At 41.5% G+C, this 15,542-nt stretch overlaps 1 protein-coding gene across 2 annotated transcripts in view; it reads right to left on the reverse strand.

The window, feature by feature from the left end:
• Positions 1-2,787: 2,787 nt before the first annotated feature.
• Positions 2,788-15,542, reverse strand: part of kank3 (KN motif and ankyrin repeat domains 3) — a 43,465-nt gene continuing 30,710 nt past the window's right edge. For both annotated transcript variants that reach the window (XM_076874349.1, XM_076874347.1), the window contains exons 4-12: positions 13,209-15,008; positions 12,351-12,453; positions 11,956-12,180; positions 11,726-11,816; positions 11,093-11,312; positions 9,350-9,496; positions 7,710-7,906; positions 6,107-6,208; positions 2,788-3,702 (exon numbers count right to left, since the gene is read on the reverse strand). In XM_076874349.1, the coding sequence (XP_076730464.1) occupies positions 3,685-3,702; positions 6,107-6,208; positions 7,710-7,906; positions 9,350-9,496; positions 11,093-11,312; positions 11,726-11,816; positions 11,956-12,180; positions 12,351-12,453; positions 13,209-15,008 (2,903 nt within the window). In that variant the 3' untranslated portion in view covers positions 2,788-3,684. The remainder of the gene's footprint in view (positions 3,703-6,106; positions 6,209-7,709; positions 7,907-9,349; positions 9,497-11,092; positions 11,313-11,725; positions 11,817-11,955; positions 12,181-12,350; positions 12,454-13,208; positions 15,009-15,542) is intronic.

Consider the following 15,542-nt stretch of genomic DNA (forward strand, 5'->3'; position numbering starts at 1 on the left):
TCGGTGGGAGAAAAAACTCATATATAAATAAATAAGGGAAGGATGCCACTGTTGCTACACAGAGCGAGGGGCTTAGTATTCTCCTGAAATCCAATTGGTCGGCTTGTTGCCATGTGCTCAGCAGACAACAGAGATGCTGCTAACAAATCAAGGAAATGTTCTAATATTAGACTGTATGTATCTAGGCAGCAGGAGTCCCTGACCTCTCAACTCCGCCAGCGTTACTTTCCACTTCACGGATCAGCATAATGAAAGAAGTGGTGTGGAAGTAACTGGTTATAAAAAAAAAAAATGTTACGGCACTATAGACAAAACAACCCCCCTCCCCTCACCTCCACCACCCAAGCACCCTCGTGATGTCCCAGCCAGCACAGTTACAGTAATGGGGAAAACAGATTCATGTTCTCTCTAGAATTTTTGTATTTGCCTTTTAAAGCATTTTGCTTCTACCTACAGTTTGCACATGGTGTTGATGAAACTTATATATAAGCAGCAATGCAGCAAATCAGGTCCATGCATTAAAAATTAAACAAATTGAGTGCTGAGGGGGGAAAAAAAATAAAGATCATCTGCAATTGTGCCCTATTTACATTTGTGGTATGACTGATGCTCAGTCATCTCTCTAATATGTCTTAAATTACACTACTACTGCATTTCTAGCACATTCAACAGAGTTGGGACAGTTCCTTGTTCTAGATGAATTTGTGCTCATTATTAAAAGCAGGAAACAGAAATATTCATATCATAAATATTATTATTTAGACTTCATAAACTCAAACATTGTTTGGTAGTTAGAAAGGGGTGTGATGTATTTGCCTTTTTTCTGTTTATTTGGAAAATATGATTTCCTTAATAATATCAACCATTTTTAAAGATGCATTTATCTAATATGTTCATTATTTATCTTGCTTATCGCCCTTTTATGCAGTCAGTAATAGGCATCAGATTCGATGCATGCAAAAGGTCTGAAAAGCATTTTCCTCTTTACACATGGCAGGTATTATTTACTGTGATGTGCTCTGGTCTGCCTGTGCAGGGTTGTATTCATTTCAGTTGTGAATTCTTATCCAACTTTAAAAGTGGGATGAGGACAGATAAAAAAGAAAGACAGACAGAAGAGTAATCTGAAGAAGTAAAAGGAAGTTGAAGAAAGAGGTAATAAAGAGGGGTAAGGGGAGTGAAGGACATGCAAGGCTGAGAAAGAGGGAGCAAGCATAAAAGGGGGATGAGCAGCACTGGACTGAAGTTTGAAGGGTGAGGGGGAAGGTTATTAAGGCTTGCTGTTTTTAGTTGTGACAGGCGATTGCTTACACAGCTGGCTATCTAGCTGAGAGGGAAAATGAGGCATTTGTTAGAAAAAGGAAAACATTGGAAAATAGGCAGTGAAATAACCCGGTGTTTAGATGGAAAGAGTTAACAGGTTTTCATGAATATTTATCTGCAGCCTCCGGCAGCTCCAGTGACCTGGTTAGACTCAACGTCTGGCCACAGCCCTCATGGCGCCTACATGGAAAGTGAGAGAGCGGTCTGAAATGAAAGACAATTAAACACAAGATTAAACCTCACTCAGCTGACTGCCTTGTGCTGCGGAAGAGGCGTAACTGCTGATTGTCCGGGTATGTAGACTCAATCTTACAAATCAATGAGCAAGACTGCTTAAGAGTGAAATATACAGTCTTTATCTCCTCAGGTGCTTGTATTGCTAGGCCTCATTATTAAATAATGCTGATCACAACATTTTAATACAGAGACTAGAATACACCTTTGACATAATCATCACACTATAATGATCTTAGCTTATGTATGTTCCCCCATCTTCTCCTACACAATTGGAGCAATCGTGATGAAACATTGCTTAGGGCACTGTGAATGCCATCATCTATACTGTGTATACAAATACTTTATACAGATCCCACAAAAAGTTCAGTTGAGCACTGAACCAACATGTGTGCATACTGCACGAGTTTGCTAGTTAAAGGAAATACACTGAATGAATTTGAATCATCGTCTATCTCATAGATTCCAATTTTTCCATATAAATGAGAAATCTCACACAGAAGTTAGTCATGGAGTTCCACAGGGTTCTGCACTAGGACCAAGACTTTTTAGGCTATGCGTGCTTCCCTTTGGTAATGTTATCAGAAAGCACTGTATGTTTTTATCTATGAAGTCAGATGAGACAATCAGGAGTACTAACAAGGATTACAGAGAGAGACCCTAATCCTCAAATATCATCTTCTCTTTATTGGGTCTATATTATACCAAGAATTGAAATTAAAATCCTTCTCCTTGCATACAGAACTATTGTGTTCCATCATATCTTAAATACCTCAAAGTACCACATTATCACAGTGGAACGCGTCACACTCAGACTGGAGGGTAACTTGTGGTTCCCAGAATTTCTAAATGTAGAATGGGAGGCAGGGTTATCAGTTACCAGACCCCTTTCCCAAGCTCCCAGTTTGGATTCCTTGACCTCAAGGTCCAGGTCAGAAGTCAAGTTTTTCCAAAAAAAAATCTTGCAAACTCAACTCAAAAAGGATGTCACCTAGAATTTTTAAATTGATACCATCTAATATCAGCTTTTTAAAAAACTGTTCAAACGGATTAGTCCTGTTTATCCCCACTCGAATGTAACCGTGTAGCTCCATAGTTCAGTGGTTTACCTGTTTGTCTAATTAGCAAAAGAGCTCTCATTCAGTTCTTCTGGTATTAAAAACAAAAAGATTATAGCTGCCAACTCAAACATGTGGCACTCCTTGCTTTGAAACACCAACACCCACAAACTTTTATGTAAATATGTTTATTTTAGACAATAATATATATATATTTTTTTATAACAACATAATGCACAGACAGTTAGTGCAGACTATGACAGTTAAGGTTTACACATCAGTTAGCCAGGAAAGGAAGACCACAGAGCAACATTCATTCAGTTCAGTCACGCTGGACGATGTGACATCCATGTGATGATTTTTGATGACATTGGGGTATAACTGTACACTACGCCACTGTGTGTGCGCATGTGTATGGAAAACCAATAGATGTATTTTTTGGATGTACATTATGTGGTAATGATGTGTTGCCCTTAATAGTAAAATATTAGTGGTGTGCAAATGATAAATGTAACATCTCAAGGCATGTCATAGAGAAAATAAACATATCTTAGAGACCTAAAGTAAATAATAACCATTGAAGAATCTTATGGAAATATAATATTCTCTTAACAATATTTTGTACACTGATCAGCAACAGCATTAGTATCCCGGCTCTGACTCGTCGGAGCCTGAAAAGGGATTTCTGGCAACAGGTTTTTTTTGGTTCTGTGGGTTTGTGGAGGCTGACTCCACATGTTCTTGAGCTGTGCCTCAGCAGTTTTTGTGGTGTGAGAGTCTAAATTTTGTCTATCAAGTGACATAAGCCAAATCAAAGCTGACCAGCTAAACAAAGTATATTAACTAAATAATCCAATTATTTTTCACTTCACCTGTCGGGTGTTTATGTTGTGGCTGATCAGTGTAAATGGAGGACATGGCAAACTATAAATATGCGTTTAAGTAAATTCCAGTGGAGCTTTTCACAGCTCATATCCAGTTATGTTTGCTGGTGTGTCTGCCCCAGTTAGCGGCTTTGATCGTGTCAGTCTGCAGGCCAGCACTTGTGTGGGCTCGTGGGGCTCCGTGGCTAGGCCTTTGGACTCCCCTGAAAGACAACATAAAGGACAGGGTTACATTTTAAAGGCTTGATGGTAACGATTGTATGCATTCACTTCATCGCCTTCCCAAGAAGACCATAGCTTGCATGACTGTGGTGACACCTAAAGGGGGCAGCGGTGCACCTTCATTTAGTGCAGCCCACACCCTAACTATAGCTTGGAGCACTGCAGCGGAACTGATCCTACCACCTTTAAATACAAGAGGCATCATTCACTCCAAGTTGTTTATAAGTGTGACCTAACTTTAACTAACTCGCACGCTTTATTTATTAGATTCAAAGGTGATTTTACAACCCTAATTTTAAACTTGGCCAGCTACAATGTGAAATCTTGCAATATGTGCATTAGGGACACTGTAGGTTGCATAATATAAAAATAGCTGGGCGATGGGAGCTGATAACCAAAAAGTCTCAAAGTTACAAGGCGAACACGGGGGATTGGGGTCGGCTTTGTTTTGTAAAGGAACCGCCTGGCTTCTCTTTGAAGTGCTGAATTGGTTCTGCTGACGTTGGATGACTTAATCGAATTGTACTGTACTTTACAATCAGATTTGGCAAAAGGGAAATTCTCGTGATGTTTGGCCCAAATCACTGTATTATAGCGCTCCAAACATTTTGAAGAGACTTTCTTTGAAGCGGGCCCGCTCAGAAGAAATAAACATGTTGATTTGGTTAAAAATGATAGCTTTTGTCATCAGATGTAGCCGTGATGTCGCATAGCCTCATTCAAAGTGTGTAAAGTTGAATTTTCTGTTTACTGCTGGTGTGATTATTAGAAAAGTGAAGCTCAGTGTTTCCCTGATGGAAAAAGAGAAACTGTTTTAAAAACTATTATAATTTTGATTCTTGAAAGTGGTCCTTCTTAGCTGATAAACTTAAGCAACAATGCGAGCATCACAACTAATTCTAGCCACCCTGTTCATATATGATGGGCCAGACTTTGTGAAGAAGGCTTGTGGCATTTTATTAGATTTTTATGCAGAAGGGCATTATTCTTGTCACAGGGTGGCATGTGACCTTTATACAAAACACACAGTGCTTGTAAATATGCTGTGTTTCTTGTGTATTGTTGCCAAGTCATTCATGAAATCGTTAAGATTTGTGAGTGAATCCTGACTTTGAAACTGCTAGTTTGGATGCCTCTCCTCTAGACTAAACTTGGCCTCTGTCTGGTTTGATCCCAGGAATTGCCAAACCAGTTCAGTCCAGGCCCTTTTGGGCTCCTTTTATGGTGAACGTCCTAGGGAAATGTGTCAAATGTGGTATTAAGGAGGGGAAGTTTGGTCTGATGTTTGAAATATCTTTCCATTTTAAGTAGTTAGAGAGCAGGTACATTCTCTTAATAGAACAACATTTGTTTTTCCACTGCTAACCTATTACAGCTTTCTGCCCTATTAAAATTAGGTATAGAGCACAAGAGTGACCAAACTTTTTTTTTTCTACTCATGTTCTCCAGTGAAGTCTGAGAAAGTCCTTCAGTAATGAATTTTACGCCTTGAATCGAGCCAACCAGCTACAAGGTGAATTGTGACCAAAAAAAAAAGATTTGATTTGGATAAAAAGAGTCAAAGATACTAAGACTGTGCACCTAATTAACATTGGAGGGACTACTCATCCCATAAAAATTAAAAATCCCAGTTTTCCACAGCAAATTACTTCCAACAATCCATCCATACTCTTTCACCTACCCTTATCAAGGTTGGGGGGGGGGGGCTGGAGCCTATTCCAGCTACCATAGGGCAAGAGGCAAGGTACAAGGTCTGACGCAGGGCTAACACAGAGACCGACCATTCACACTCACATTCACACCTTTGGACCAATTTAGAATCATCAATTAACCTAACCCTACTAACGGCATGTCTTTGGACTGTGGGAGAGTACCCAGGAAGAAACCACAGGGAAAACATGCGAACAGTGTTGTATGTGTGGTGAGTTTTATGGCTCATAATACTTATGGAGAATATGAATGGGACTTTTACTTCCTGATCATCACTGTTGCACTCTATAGCAGTGTGCAGAAGTGTTTCCTTAACTGTTACATTTACTTTGGATGTTGAGCGAGCCTTGCTTTTTGTTCTCCATTATTTTTCTTCATTTGCGTTCGACTTTAGTTTGGCCATGAACATACGGTGCACTAATCTACTGCTGTGAAGGAGGCAAAAAAAGAAATAAAAATATTGTTCAACTGTTTAAACGCCTTTGAGTTCTGCCTCCAATACTCAGCTGTCCCTAACAATTCTTACCAGTTTAATTATTCACACAGTGTGACAAGATTATATGGCGATTATGCGGATTTTCCCCTTTAGCCTAAAATAAATCGTCTGTATTTGAGAAAGTGGAGAAGAAGGAGTCGGGAATAAACCAAAGTCCATCTTTGATAATATGAACTCACCGCAGCAGTCTGGGTCTTGGCATAGTTCATATGAGCGTAGAGTAGCACAGCTGTGTCGTTGTGGGATGCCTCCAGTGCGATGGACAGAGCATTGCTTCCATCCTGCAGACAGACAGCAAAGATGGAGAGAGACACATGAGTATCCAGGAGAGCTTTTCAACTAGAGCAGAAAGCTTTACAGTGTGAGAGCAACCATGTGATACACGTTACGCACAGTTGCTCTGTTTTCCAGTTGTTTGGACAGTTTTGTTATTTCTTTTACCATCATGCACCTTTGCTTAACCAGTTAACTATGGGACTTTTATTGCTTTATGATACGTTTGACTGTTTATAATACAGGAAGACAAAATGGTCAGTTTGGAGTTATTTGTTGGCCAAAGAATTTAAAGTACAGTGTCTTGCTACCTTCAGTCAGTGTCTGTTTGGTTTTATGATCCTTTTTAAAAACCAGTCACACTGCTGTCAGTATACTTATCCTTATTTGTGATTGGTCAGATGCTGGCAGCGCCACCGTTTTCTTTTGAACAAAGAGGGGAAAGTTGATAACTAGCTTCATGTGACCGTTTATCCTGACTGCTGATTTTGGGGTAAGTGAATCCAGATTTCGGAAGTTACCCTGGGTATGTTGAACTCGCTTCATCTCCTCAGTTCCCAGACATGTGCAGACTGGGGGATGCTGCACAGCGGTCAACGTGGCCAGGTCCCAGCTTTCATAAAATGTGCCAAGAAATTCAAAGTGAGCCAAAATATTTTCTCATTTTAGACATTTGATAGGTTTTCTAATATGAGCTTGTTAGATTTGCAAATCGTTGCTTTCCCTTTACATTTTAAACATGGTCCCAACATTTGAAAATGGGGTTTGTAGTAACAATACTGCTTAATATAACAAGTGAACTGAAAGTAAAAATGGTTCTGCAGTCGTTACTGTATCCACTCAGCCTTGCAGTCAAACTTTGTCACGCAGTTTTGTGTTTTCAGCGGAGAGGGGAGGTGGGGGCTTTTCCTTCCACCCCCTCAGTCCAGCTGTGCTGTACTGAAACACAAACCAGGAGCTGCTTGCACCAAATGGCCAACTCATTCTGGCACAGATGTTAATGCTCAAATATCTGTCTGTCTGGCTTCTCTTCAAGCATCTACAGAAATCCACTGTAAAATCACTTTAAAACATACAAGTGGGGAGAAAAGCAGGAGTGTTGAGCAGACCTTTGCTAGCGTTAGCATTTAATGCTGCCAGATTTTTGTATTTCTTTATGGGTTAAGTGGTGAAAAATGCAGAGGACCAGTGTAATGCCTGCAGGACATTGTGTCTGAAATCTGCAAGTGTGTTTTAAATTTTTTCCTCTGGGGTCCAGTCACTGCGTTTCCTCTGTACAGCATCCGTTTTAGTCTAATCTGATTGTAACACCTCAGCTTTCTAAGAAGAAATAGAGAAAAAAGGAAACTACACAGACGAGCAGTTTCCTGAGAAGAGATTAAGCCAAATCCCAGAGAAGAAAGCTCCTGGATGTTTTTTGGCAGCCATCAAACAGCTGGCTTCAGTGTTAGGCTCATGTTTCTGTCATTGCATGAGCTAGTTCAAATGCTTAAATTGTAGAAGTCTTACGTTATCCACAATGGATATGTCGCACCCGGGCTGTTCCAGGAGCAGTTTGACAATCTCAGTTCGGCCGTGCTCACTGGCACACATCAGAGCCGTCGATCCCTCATCGTCCTGCACGTTGACATCGGCTCCACACTCGAGCAGCGCCCGCACCATCTCCTGACGCCCGTGGCTGACTGCTAACATTAATGCCGTCTGGCCTGCCTGCAGAGGTAAAGAATTTTAAATGATTTGGATTAACGAGGAAGCTTCTGCCATTTAAAGCTTGAGTGTTCAGAAGACTTCAGACTGCTTTATTTTTGGATAAATGGCATTCCTGCATGGTGCACTGTTTCCTTTTACTGCTACTGCCCAAAAACAACGCTCACATTTGAGCACCGTGCACTTTTGGTCATTCACTCATTTACTACTCCTCATATAACAGACAGCTGTTTACTCAGTAGCAGGCAGTAAATTAAATTCTAGACACATAATTTGATTTTGCATCGTCACTTGCAGGTGCAGTCACACAATGCTAATTTTTGCCATCTATGAGCTGATTTTTTTTTTTTTTTAAAGGGAGGATGTCTCCCTAAAGTCCAGCTACAAGGAAAGCTGGCACAACTCAATACACACCGTACTTGAGAATCAAGACGGCAGCTTTACAATAAGTATACAAGAAAAGTCTTCTGGCTGTCTGATTAAGCACAAAACTGATCCAAAATGTAAATATAGAAAAAAAATATAGTCTGAAGTCCTTACCCGAAAACTGCATTGCGTGACTCGTGCTTAATTACCCACAGCAACAATAACAAGCAGCAGTAATTGGTTTTATAGACAGTGATGCTATAAATTCGGTCCTATGACTTGGCAGCGGAAAAACCCATCAGGCGCTGTGTCAAAACACATACACTACTCAGCCTGATTAGATCAGCCGGGGAATGAAGAAGACTTCAAGTCAACGGGTTCTCGTGAGTGGCTTCTGTGTCATGTTAGGCTCCACATTTGCTAAATCTAATCTGAGATATGCCCAATCACACCTCAGGTTTCCAGATTTAAATGCAGTATAGTAGTTTATTACAATAAAACAGCTCCACCTCGAAATAAACAGGGAATAAAGAAATTACAGTAGTCTAAAAACAAATTCACTCATAACATTATTTTTTATTTATTAAATGTTAATAAGCTTTATAAATCCAATTTGGCTGTTCACGTTTGCCCTTTTTTGTATGGTTTTTTTTAATTATTATTCCAGTTTCTTGTGTTCAAATCCATCTAAACTCATTAAAACAAGCCCACAGAGCCAAGACTGCCACATTTAAATGATAACACGCTTCTGGCTGATGGAGCCGACTACACATTCACAGAAGCTCTTTGTGTGCATTTCTAGACATGTTGCGCATTCGCATTTCTCCAGGGCTGAGGTTGTTTTTATTATAAAAATAACTAGTATTGGCATGTTAAAGTCACATGAGTACTAAAACTTTCTTCCACAAATTGTTCCCATCAAATCTTGTGGAATTTCAAAATAAAACGAACAAAATAAATGAGAAATACAGGATATAAGCTACTAGCATACGAAAGAAATGGCTGCTTCCAAATATCTGCACATTCATGTGGCATGTTTGTCCACTTTAAGAGCTGGATGATGAACTGCTGATGACTTGCCTGGCTGGCCTTGGCGTTGACATTACCCTGACTGAAGAGCTTCTTGACCACAACCATGTCCTCCTCCTTCTTCACAGTTGACAGAGCAGCCAACATGATGGCTGTGTAGCCCGCCTTGTTCTGCTTATCCACAGAGCACACACCTGTAGGAGATATGCTTATCACTTAGTGAAGCGTAAGGACAGGACCGTCAGCAGGTATTAGGTTAGTTGACCAGTGAATAACACTGAAATGCCAATGAAAATGCTGTCACTATGTAAATAGTGTATAAAAAGTAACAATATATTCCAAAGATGGCGCTTTAAATACATTTGTTGCTCATGACTGAGTAAAAACGAGTTTTGCTGTGGTGGTATTCTGATTATCGTTTCTTTAAAAAGATATCATCAGATTAGGAAAAGCATAATATGTTCAACTTATATTTCGATCATGTATATCAGCACTTTGGCTGAGACTTTATGTCTTTTAAATGTGCTACATAAATAAAGATGACTTGACTTGACTATATACACATGGTGAAAGTCTTTAAAAAAAATTAGGTGTGTGCAAGTAACCAACTTTGTGATCACAATAACTCAGAACAAGAACGAGACAACATAGGATTTTCAAATTGATACCACAGGTCCATCTATTAGGAGGCTGTCAACTGTCAGTATTATTTATTTATTGATACTCTTGGCTCTGCATGATTATGTAGAGATGGTATATTCTTAAGAGGGTCAACTCTGGCTGCGCGCACAGCAAACCCACCCTCTTGCTGTTTAATTCAGTTCTGTTTTATTTATACAGCGCCAAATCACAACAACAGTCAACTCAAGGCGCTTTATATTGTAAGGTAGACCCTACAATAATACATACAGAGAAAACCCAACAATCATATGACCCCCTATGAGCAAGCACTTTGGCGACAGTTGGAAAAACTCCCTTTTAACAGGAAGAAACCTCCGGCAGAACCAGGCTCAGGGAGGGGCCAGTTGGAGTCGCAGCAGATGGCTGCCCCTCCCTGAGCCTGGGAGGCCGTCACTCCCAGGCTCAGGGTCGGCCAGATGGCTACAGCCAGATGGCTCCAGATGTTCAAGGTTGCTCCAGATGATTGGCTGGTCCTTGCAAACAGAAGGTTTGCAAGGACCAGCCAATCATAAGCAAGCGCGTTGTAAAGGAAGCTCGCCTTCAAGCGAGAAGAGTTGAACACTTGCAGTGCACACGCCATCAGTTTGAGTTATACATTGGATGATCTGAAGGGCTGTCCCTAAGGTTCAGTATAACATTTACAACTATTTTGAGATATGAATCATGCAAAGCTACTCTAGCGCAATAAACACAAGGAGCTAGAAATGAGCGTTACCGTCCATTTTAAATTCCCCTTTATATCTGCCTCAAACATTCATTATTTTAAATGTATACACAGCCCCACAGTGCAAACAAGAAAGTTCTCCTTGACTGTTAGTTTATTAAACAAAAGGATAGTGCTACACTCACTGAAAAAGCAGGTTTCAGTTCATTGTTTACTTCCTGTGGCTGCACATTAAGTGTGTGCTGTTTTTTGTTTTTCTTCCCATGAGGCATGGTGATAAGGTCGACAGGAATTATAAACTCCAAAAACGGCTGATCCTGCCTAGCATAAAGTGGACACAGAACCACATGTTGCCTGATCTTATCAAACCTCAAATCAAGATAGTAACAGTGCGCAAACATTAAATTCAAGTCAGGATTATCCTTCTCTGAAAGCTACTGCTAACCTGTGTCCAGCAGCAGCTCCACCACACCAAAGTTAGAGTGAGAGACGCTGTAGTGAAGAGCTGTATTCCCATTGCCATCTGTCATGTTGACTACGTGCTCCAGCAGCATTGATGACACCTCGGAGAACGCCATCAGGTAGTCTGAGACCCGCGGCGGCTGAGCCATCTTCGCGCTGGAGATACGAAACCACTCTAGTTGGACAGTGTGTGTGCTGGAGAGCTGGAGGTGAGGACGGGAAGTGATATATACTTATAAACTGCAGACAAGTGCCTGAAGTAGATCGGCATACAGTATAGACACAAGTAAAACTGCTTTTGTCTCAAGTTTTTAGTAGCCAGTTAGACCCAGTGAATGAGTTTTTCTTTACATGATGGCTGTTTTTCTACAAGGCACACTTTAGCAGTGATGAGGTTAACAGTTTACCCCCCAGAGTTCCTACCAGGCAGTCATGAATCACTAATTCAAGAGACATTTGGCACTTTCTCAGAATATTTTTGCTATATAATCAAGAGAAGGAGCAAAAAGTTTGATTTTAAACACTTTTGCATGATTAAATATTGCCTCACTGCAGGCGAAAGCGTTACGTGTGTCCCCTGGAGGTAAAATTGAAAAAGAGGAAAGCAGGGACGCACCACTTCCTTACTCTTCAGTGTTTTGAGGTCATCGTTTAGGTGGTTCTTCAGAATGAGACAGGCTTCTCGCATTTTTGAGCTCAACTCAAATCTGTGACAAAGCAGACAAATGTGTGAAGTTGAAACACAGAAATAAAATCGCATTTAGAGGATAAGGCCTTTTGTTCCCTCCATAGATTACACTCTAAGTCAACAAAACTACATTTACTTTCATTTTCATAACAACCCACTTTTCTTTCACACCATCAGATGAATAATTTGCAGCTCTCAGCGTTTCCTCATCAGTGTCACTCTCATCCAGGTTAACGTTTCTCTCCTCCTCTGATGTTTCTTCCTCCAAAGCTGCCTCATCTTCTTCAGTGCTGTCCAAGCACTCGCCTTCGACACTTTCTCCAGAAGAACTCCCATCTTCCTCCTCTTCTTCCTCCTCTTCTTCACTGGATGTTGATTCATACCTGGAAGAGCCAAATATCTCAAAAATCTCATCTCTGGCTCTTTATTTCTCATTTGTTAAACCTGTCACCTGGTCAAAGTGTCATTTCCCTCCTCGAGACTACTTGTCGCCACTTATTTTACTTTTGCAGAGGTAAAAATAAAAATTTGGTTTCACATTACAGTAACTCACCCTCCATTTAGAATACCAACAAACTGCAGGCTCTTCTTGCTGCTGCTGCGATTCTCCCCTGCGTTATTCCCGTCTTTCCTCTTCATGATTGATTTCAGCAAACCTGTTGCCATAAAAGAGGGGGGGAAAATAGTGAAAATGCTTGTGCATGAGCAGAACGTGTCTCACACACAAGCAGAAGGTTCAATGAGAGATGCAGGCAGCACAGTTAGGCTGCAGTCAATCAGCATTAGTGATGACAACCAATCCACAGATGAGCCATTCAGTTCAGTACTACATCTCCCACTAGCAGCACACTCGCTAAGCTAACATAGCCTGAAAGAGGCTAGCAGAAAAGCAACAAGTGCTTGAAGCCAACTGACTCAAGCCATCCAAACAACCTTTATTTGTATGTTTGCAGGAGTTTTTAAATTTAACTGCAAATTGTGATCAAGTGAGCTGAAAAACTGAGCACTGACAACAGAGCGCCTTCTCTCGCTCTCACTATCGGTATGTTGCATGTAGCAAGTGTGTCCTATGATCTTGTGTCGACTTTCAACTAAAAGAATTTAGATGCCTAAATTATGACTTAAACTAAAATCAAAATTAATACTGCTAATGGGAATTTATTATTTTTGTTACTTATTATCTTATTAAATAATTCGTAATGCTGAGCCTGACATTGCCTTGCACATAAATGATTCAGCCTTGTTCTAACAGTGATAATTACAGGTCATTACTGCATCACTGGGTTTAAGTTAGGATGTCTGGATCGAATCAGAACTGGGCAAAGTTGGATCCATGCATCCTTAATGTTAACTGCAAGCCAATATTTGACCCCAGCTCATAAAATCAGCAGCAAAGCCAAACAGTACTTACCTGTCTTGGTGCTGCTGGCTGCAGTCTTCTCTTTTTCATCTCCTCCTTCATTCTTAACCTTTCCAACTACTTCTTCTTCTTCTGGTGAGACCTTGTATTCAGCAATAGTCAGCTGTCTCCTCTTTGGTACAGTAACTTTTTGCTCTTCAGTCTTTTCCTCGCTTAAGTTCTCCCATTGACACCCGGTGCTAACGAGTACAACCGGAGCAGCCGGAGCTCGTTCTTCTAGTGTCTCTAATGCATCGGTCTGAGTGCTTTGTTCACTTTGATCTGACTCTGCGTCTTCACCTACACATGCATCGGCCACCTCCGGATGACAAGAAACTGCAGTGTGCTTTAATGCAGAAGTTAGCGTTTCTACTTGGGCATTTGTCATGACAGGTTTGGCAAGAACCCCCTTCTCAAATGTGATTTTGGAGATGTTTTCCTCCATCTTCGCTCTAAGAACTCCAAGGTCTTTATCTGCAACACTCAACCGATCCTCTAGAGCCACAATGGACTCTTGTTGGAATTTAATGGTGTCCTGTAAGGTGTCTATCTCCCGCTGTGCTTCTGTGGTCAGGCCAAGTAGTGACTCCATGACCCAAACCTCAGCCTCTTCTGTCTCCACTCTAGTTTGTATTCCCTCCTCCTGAACCAGGGGGGGTTCTGTTTCTGTGCATTTCTCACAAACATTCACTCTGGTGCCCTCACATGCATCTTTTACACCATCTCTGTAGTATAAAACAACTGAGGCCATCGGCATGTCGTCCCCTACAGCCACTGACTTCTTCTGAATGACTGTTTTTTCAGGGGCGTTTACTAAAGTCTTACTTGACAGTTTCAGGGGTTTGTCCTCTTTCCCTTCAAACTTTTCTGTCAGCCTTTTCAGCTCACCAGATTTTACAAAGCCTTTGTGTCCAGTCGAGGTCGGTGAAGTCAATCGACTGTGTTCAGTTTGGAGGATCTCTACGGTTTGGGTGGATGTCTCTGTAAACTGTTGCTTCTGTTGGGCCAAGTCCATGGCTGCCTTCTTCTCCTGCAGGGCTAACAAGAGCATATCTTTCTCTGCACGAAGCTTGGCCACTTCTTTCTCAAGTGCAGGAACACCTTTTACCCTTTCTTCCATCTCCTTCAGCTGCTTCAAGGCTGTTGCCATTTGCTCTCTAACTGTTTGCAGTTGGCTGGGTGGGATTGGGGTCACAGTGGTGCCAGCAGCTGGAGTGCTGCGCCCAGAGGTCTGAGGACTGGGTTTGGTCCAACTACTATGCAGAGACTGCATGGCTGGAGAGGGTAAGAGCAGTTTGGGAGGATCTGCAAGCTGGAAGCGGGCGCCATTTTGGTTCTGGTGGGTTTGTTCCTGCTGTAGCCTCCGGCTGGTTTCCAGGAGAGTCCGCTCAACTCTGGGGTTACGTTGTGGTGGAGGCGGTGGCACTTTTGCCCCAGCAGATAGCGGAGGAACGTTGAGAAAAGTTACAGGGGAAAGGGAGACTGTCTCGCAGGGAGCTGACCCAAGTCGGTTACGAGGCGGTGGTGGCGGTGGAGCTCTGCCATCTTCGCTGACCGGGGATGAGAGGGACTCAGTGGACGTCCAGCCACTGGTACGCCCCCCCACACCCGGACTCCTCTGGGAGAGTTTTAGCCCCCGACCAGAGCGTCGAGAACTGATGGGTGCACGACGGAGGTTGTGCCCACTTTCTATCTCTTCTACATATTTAAGAAAGTCTAGATCCAGCTGAAATCCATACGGAGTCTGGACAGAGTAAGAAGCTTGCTGATCTGCTTCCTCTTGACTGGGGTAATGGAAAGGCGAGCCTAGATCTGAAAGGGGAAAGACATGTTATGGACAACACGTGATCGGTACTTAAGAAATTCCAGAGGGCATCTCTATAAACAGAAGTTACATTTGATTTCAGTGAGACCTGGCAATGAGTTGCACATGTTTAAAAAGGAAACGCAATTCATGTGTTTATTTCCTTTGTCTATATCCATCTTTGCCAGCTGCTTCCTCACCGACTTCCTTATCATCCTGGTATGCATGATCAACAGTTATATAAACAAACCAGGAGTGTGATTGTAAAGCACTGTGTCATCATATAACTAACAGATTTAAAACCCCTCAGGCTATCATCAAAATATTACACCTTTACAGGAAACAAAAGGCACTCCTGTTGTATTTGCCAAAAAGAAAAAAAAAAGAAAGAAAAGGAGAAAAAAAAAGCCATGTCTAATTTTTTGGCTTCAGCATTGGCAAAGGTTAACACTTTCAGCGTTATTTCATTATCAACTGTAGTTGATTTAGGTGTCTTAAAGATGGATCAAACTCAGATACTCTGATATCATCTTAATTATCTA

The sequence above is a fragment of the Maylandia zebra genome, linkage group LG15, assembly GCF_041146795.1.
Source record: "Maylandia zebra isolate NMK-2024a linkage group LG15, Mzebra_GT3a, whole genome shotgun sequence".
NCBI classification, from domain to species: domain Eukaryota; kingdom Metazoa; phylum Chordata; class Actinopteri; order Cichliformes; family Cichlidae; genus Maylandia; species Maylandia zebra.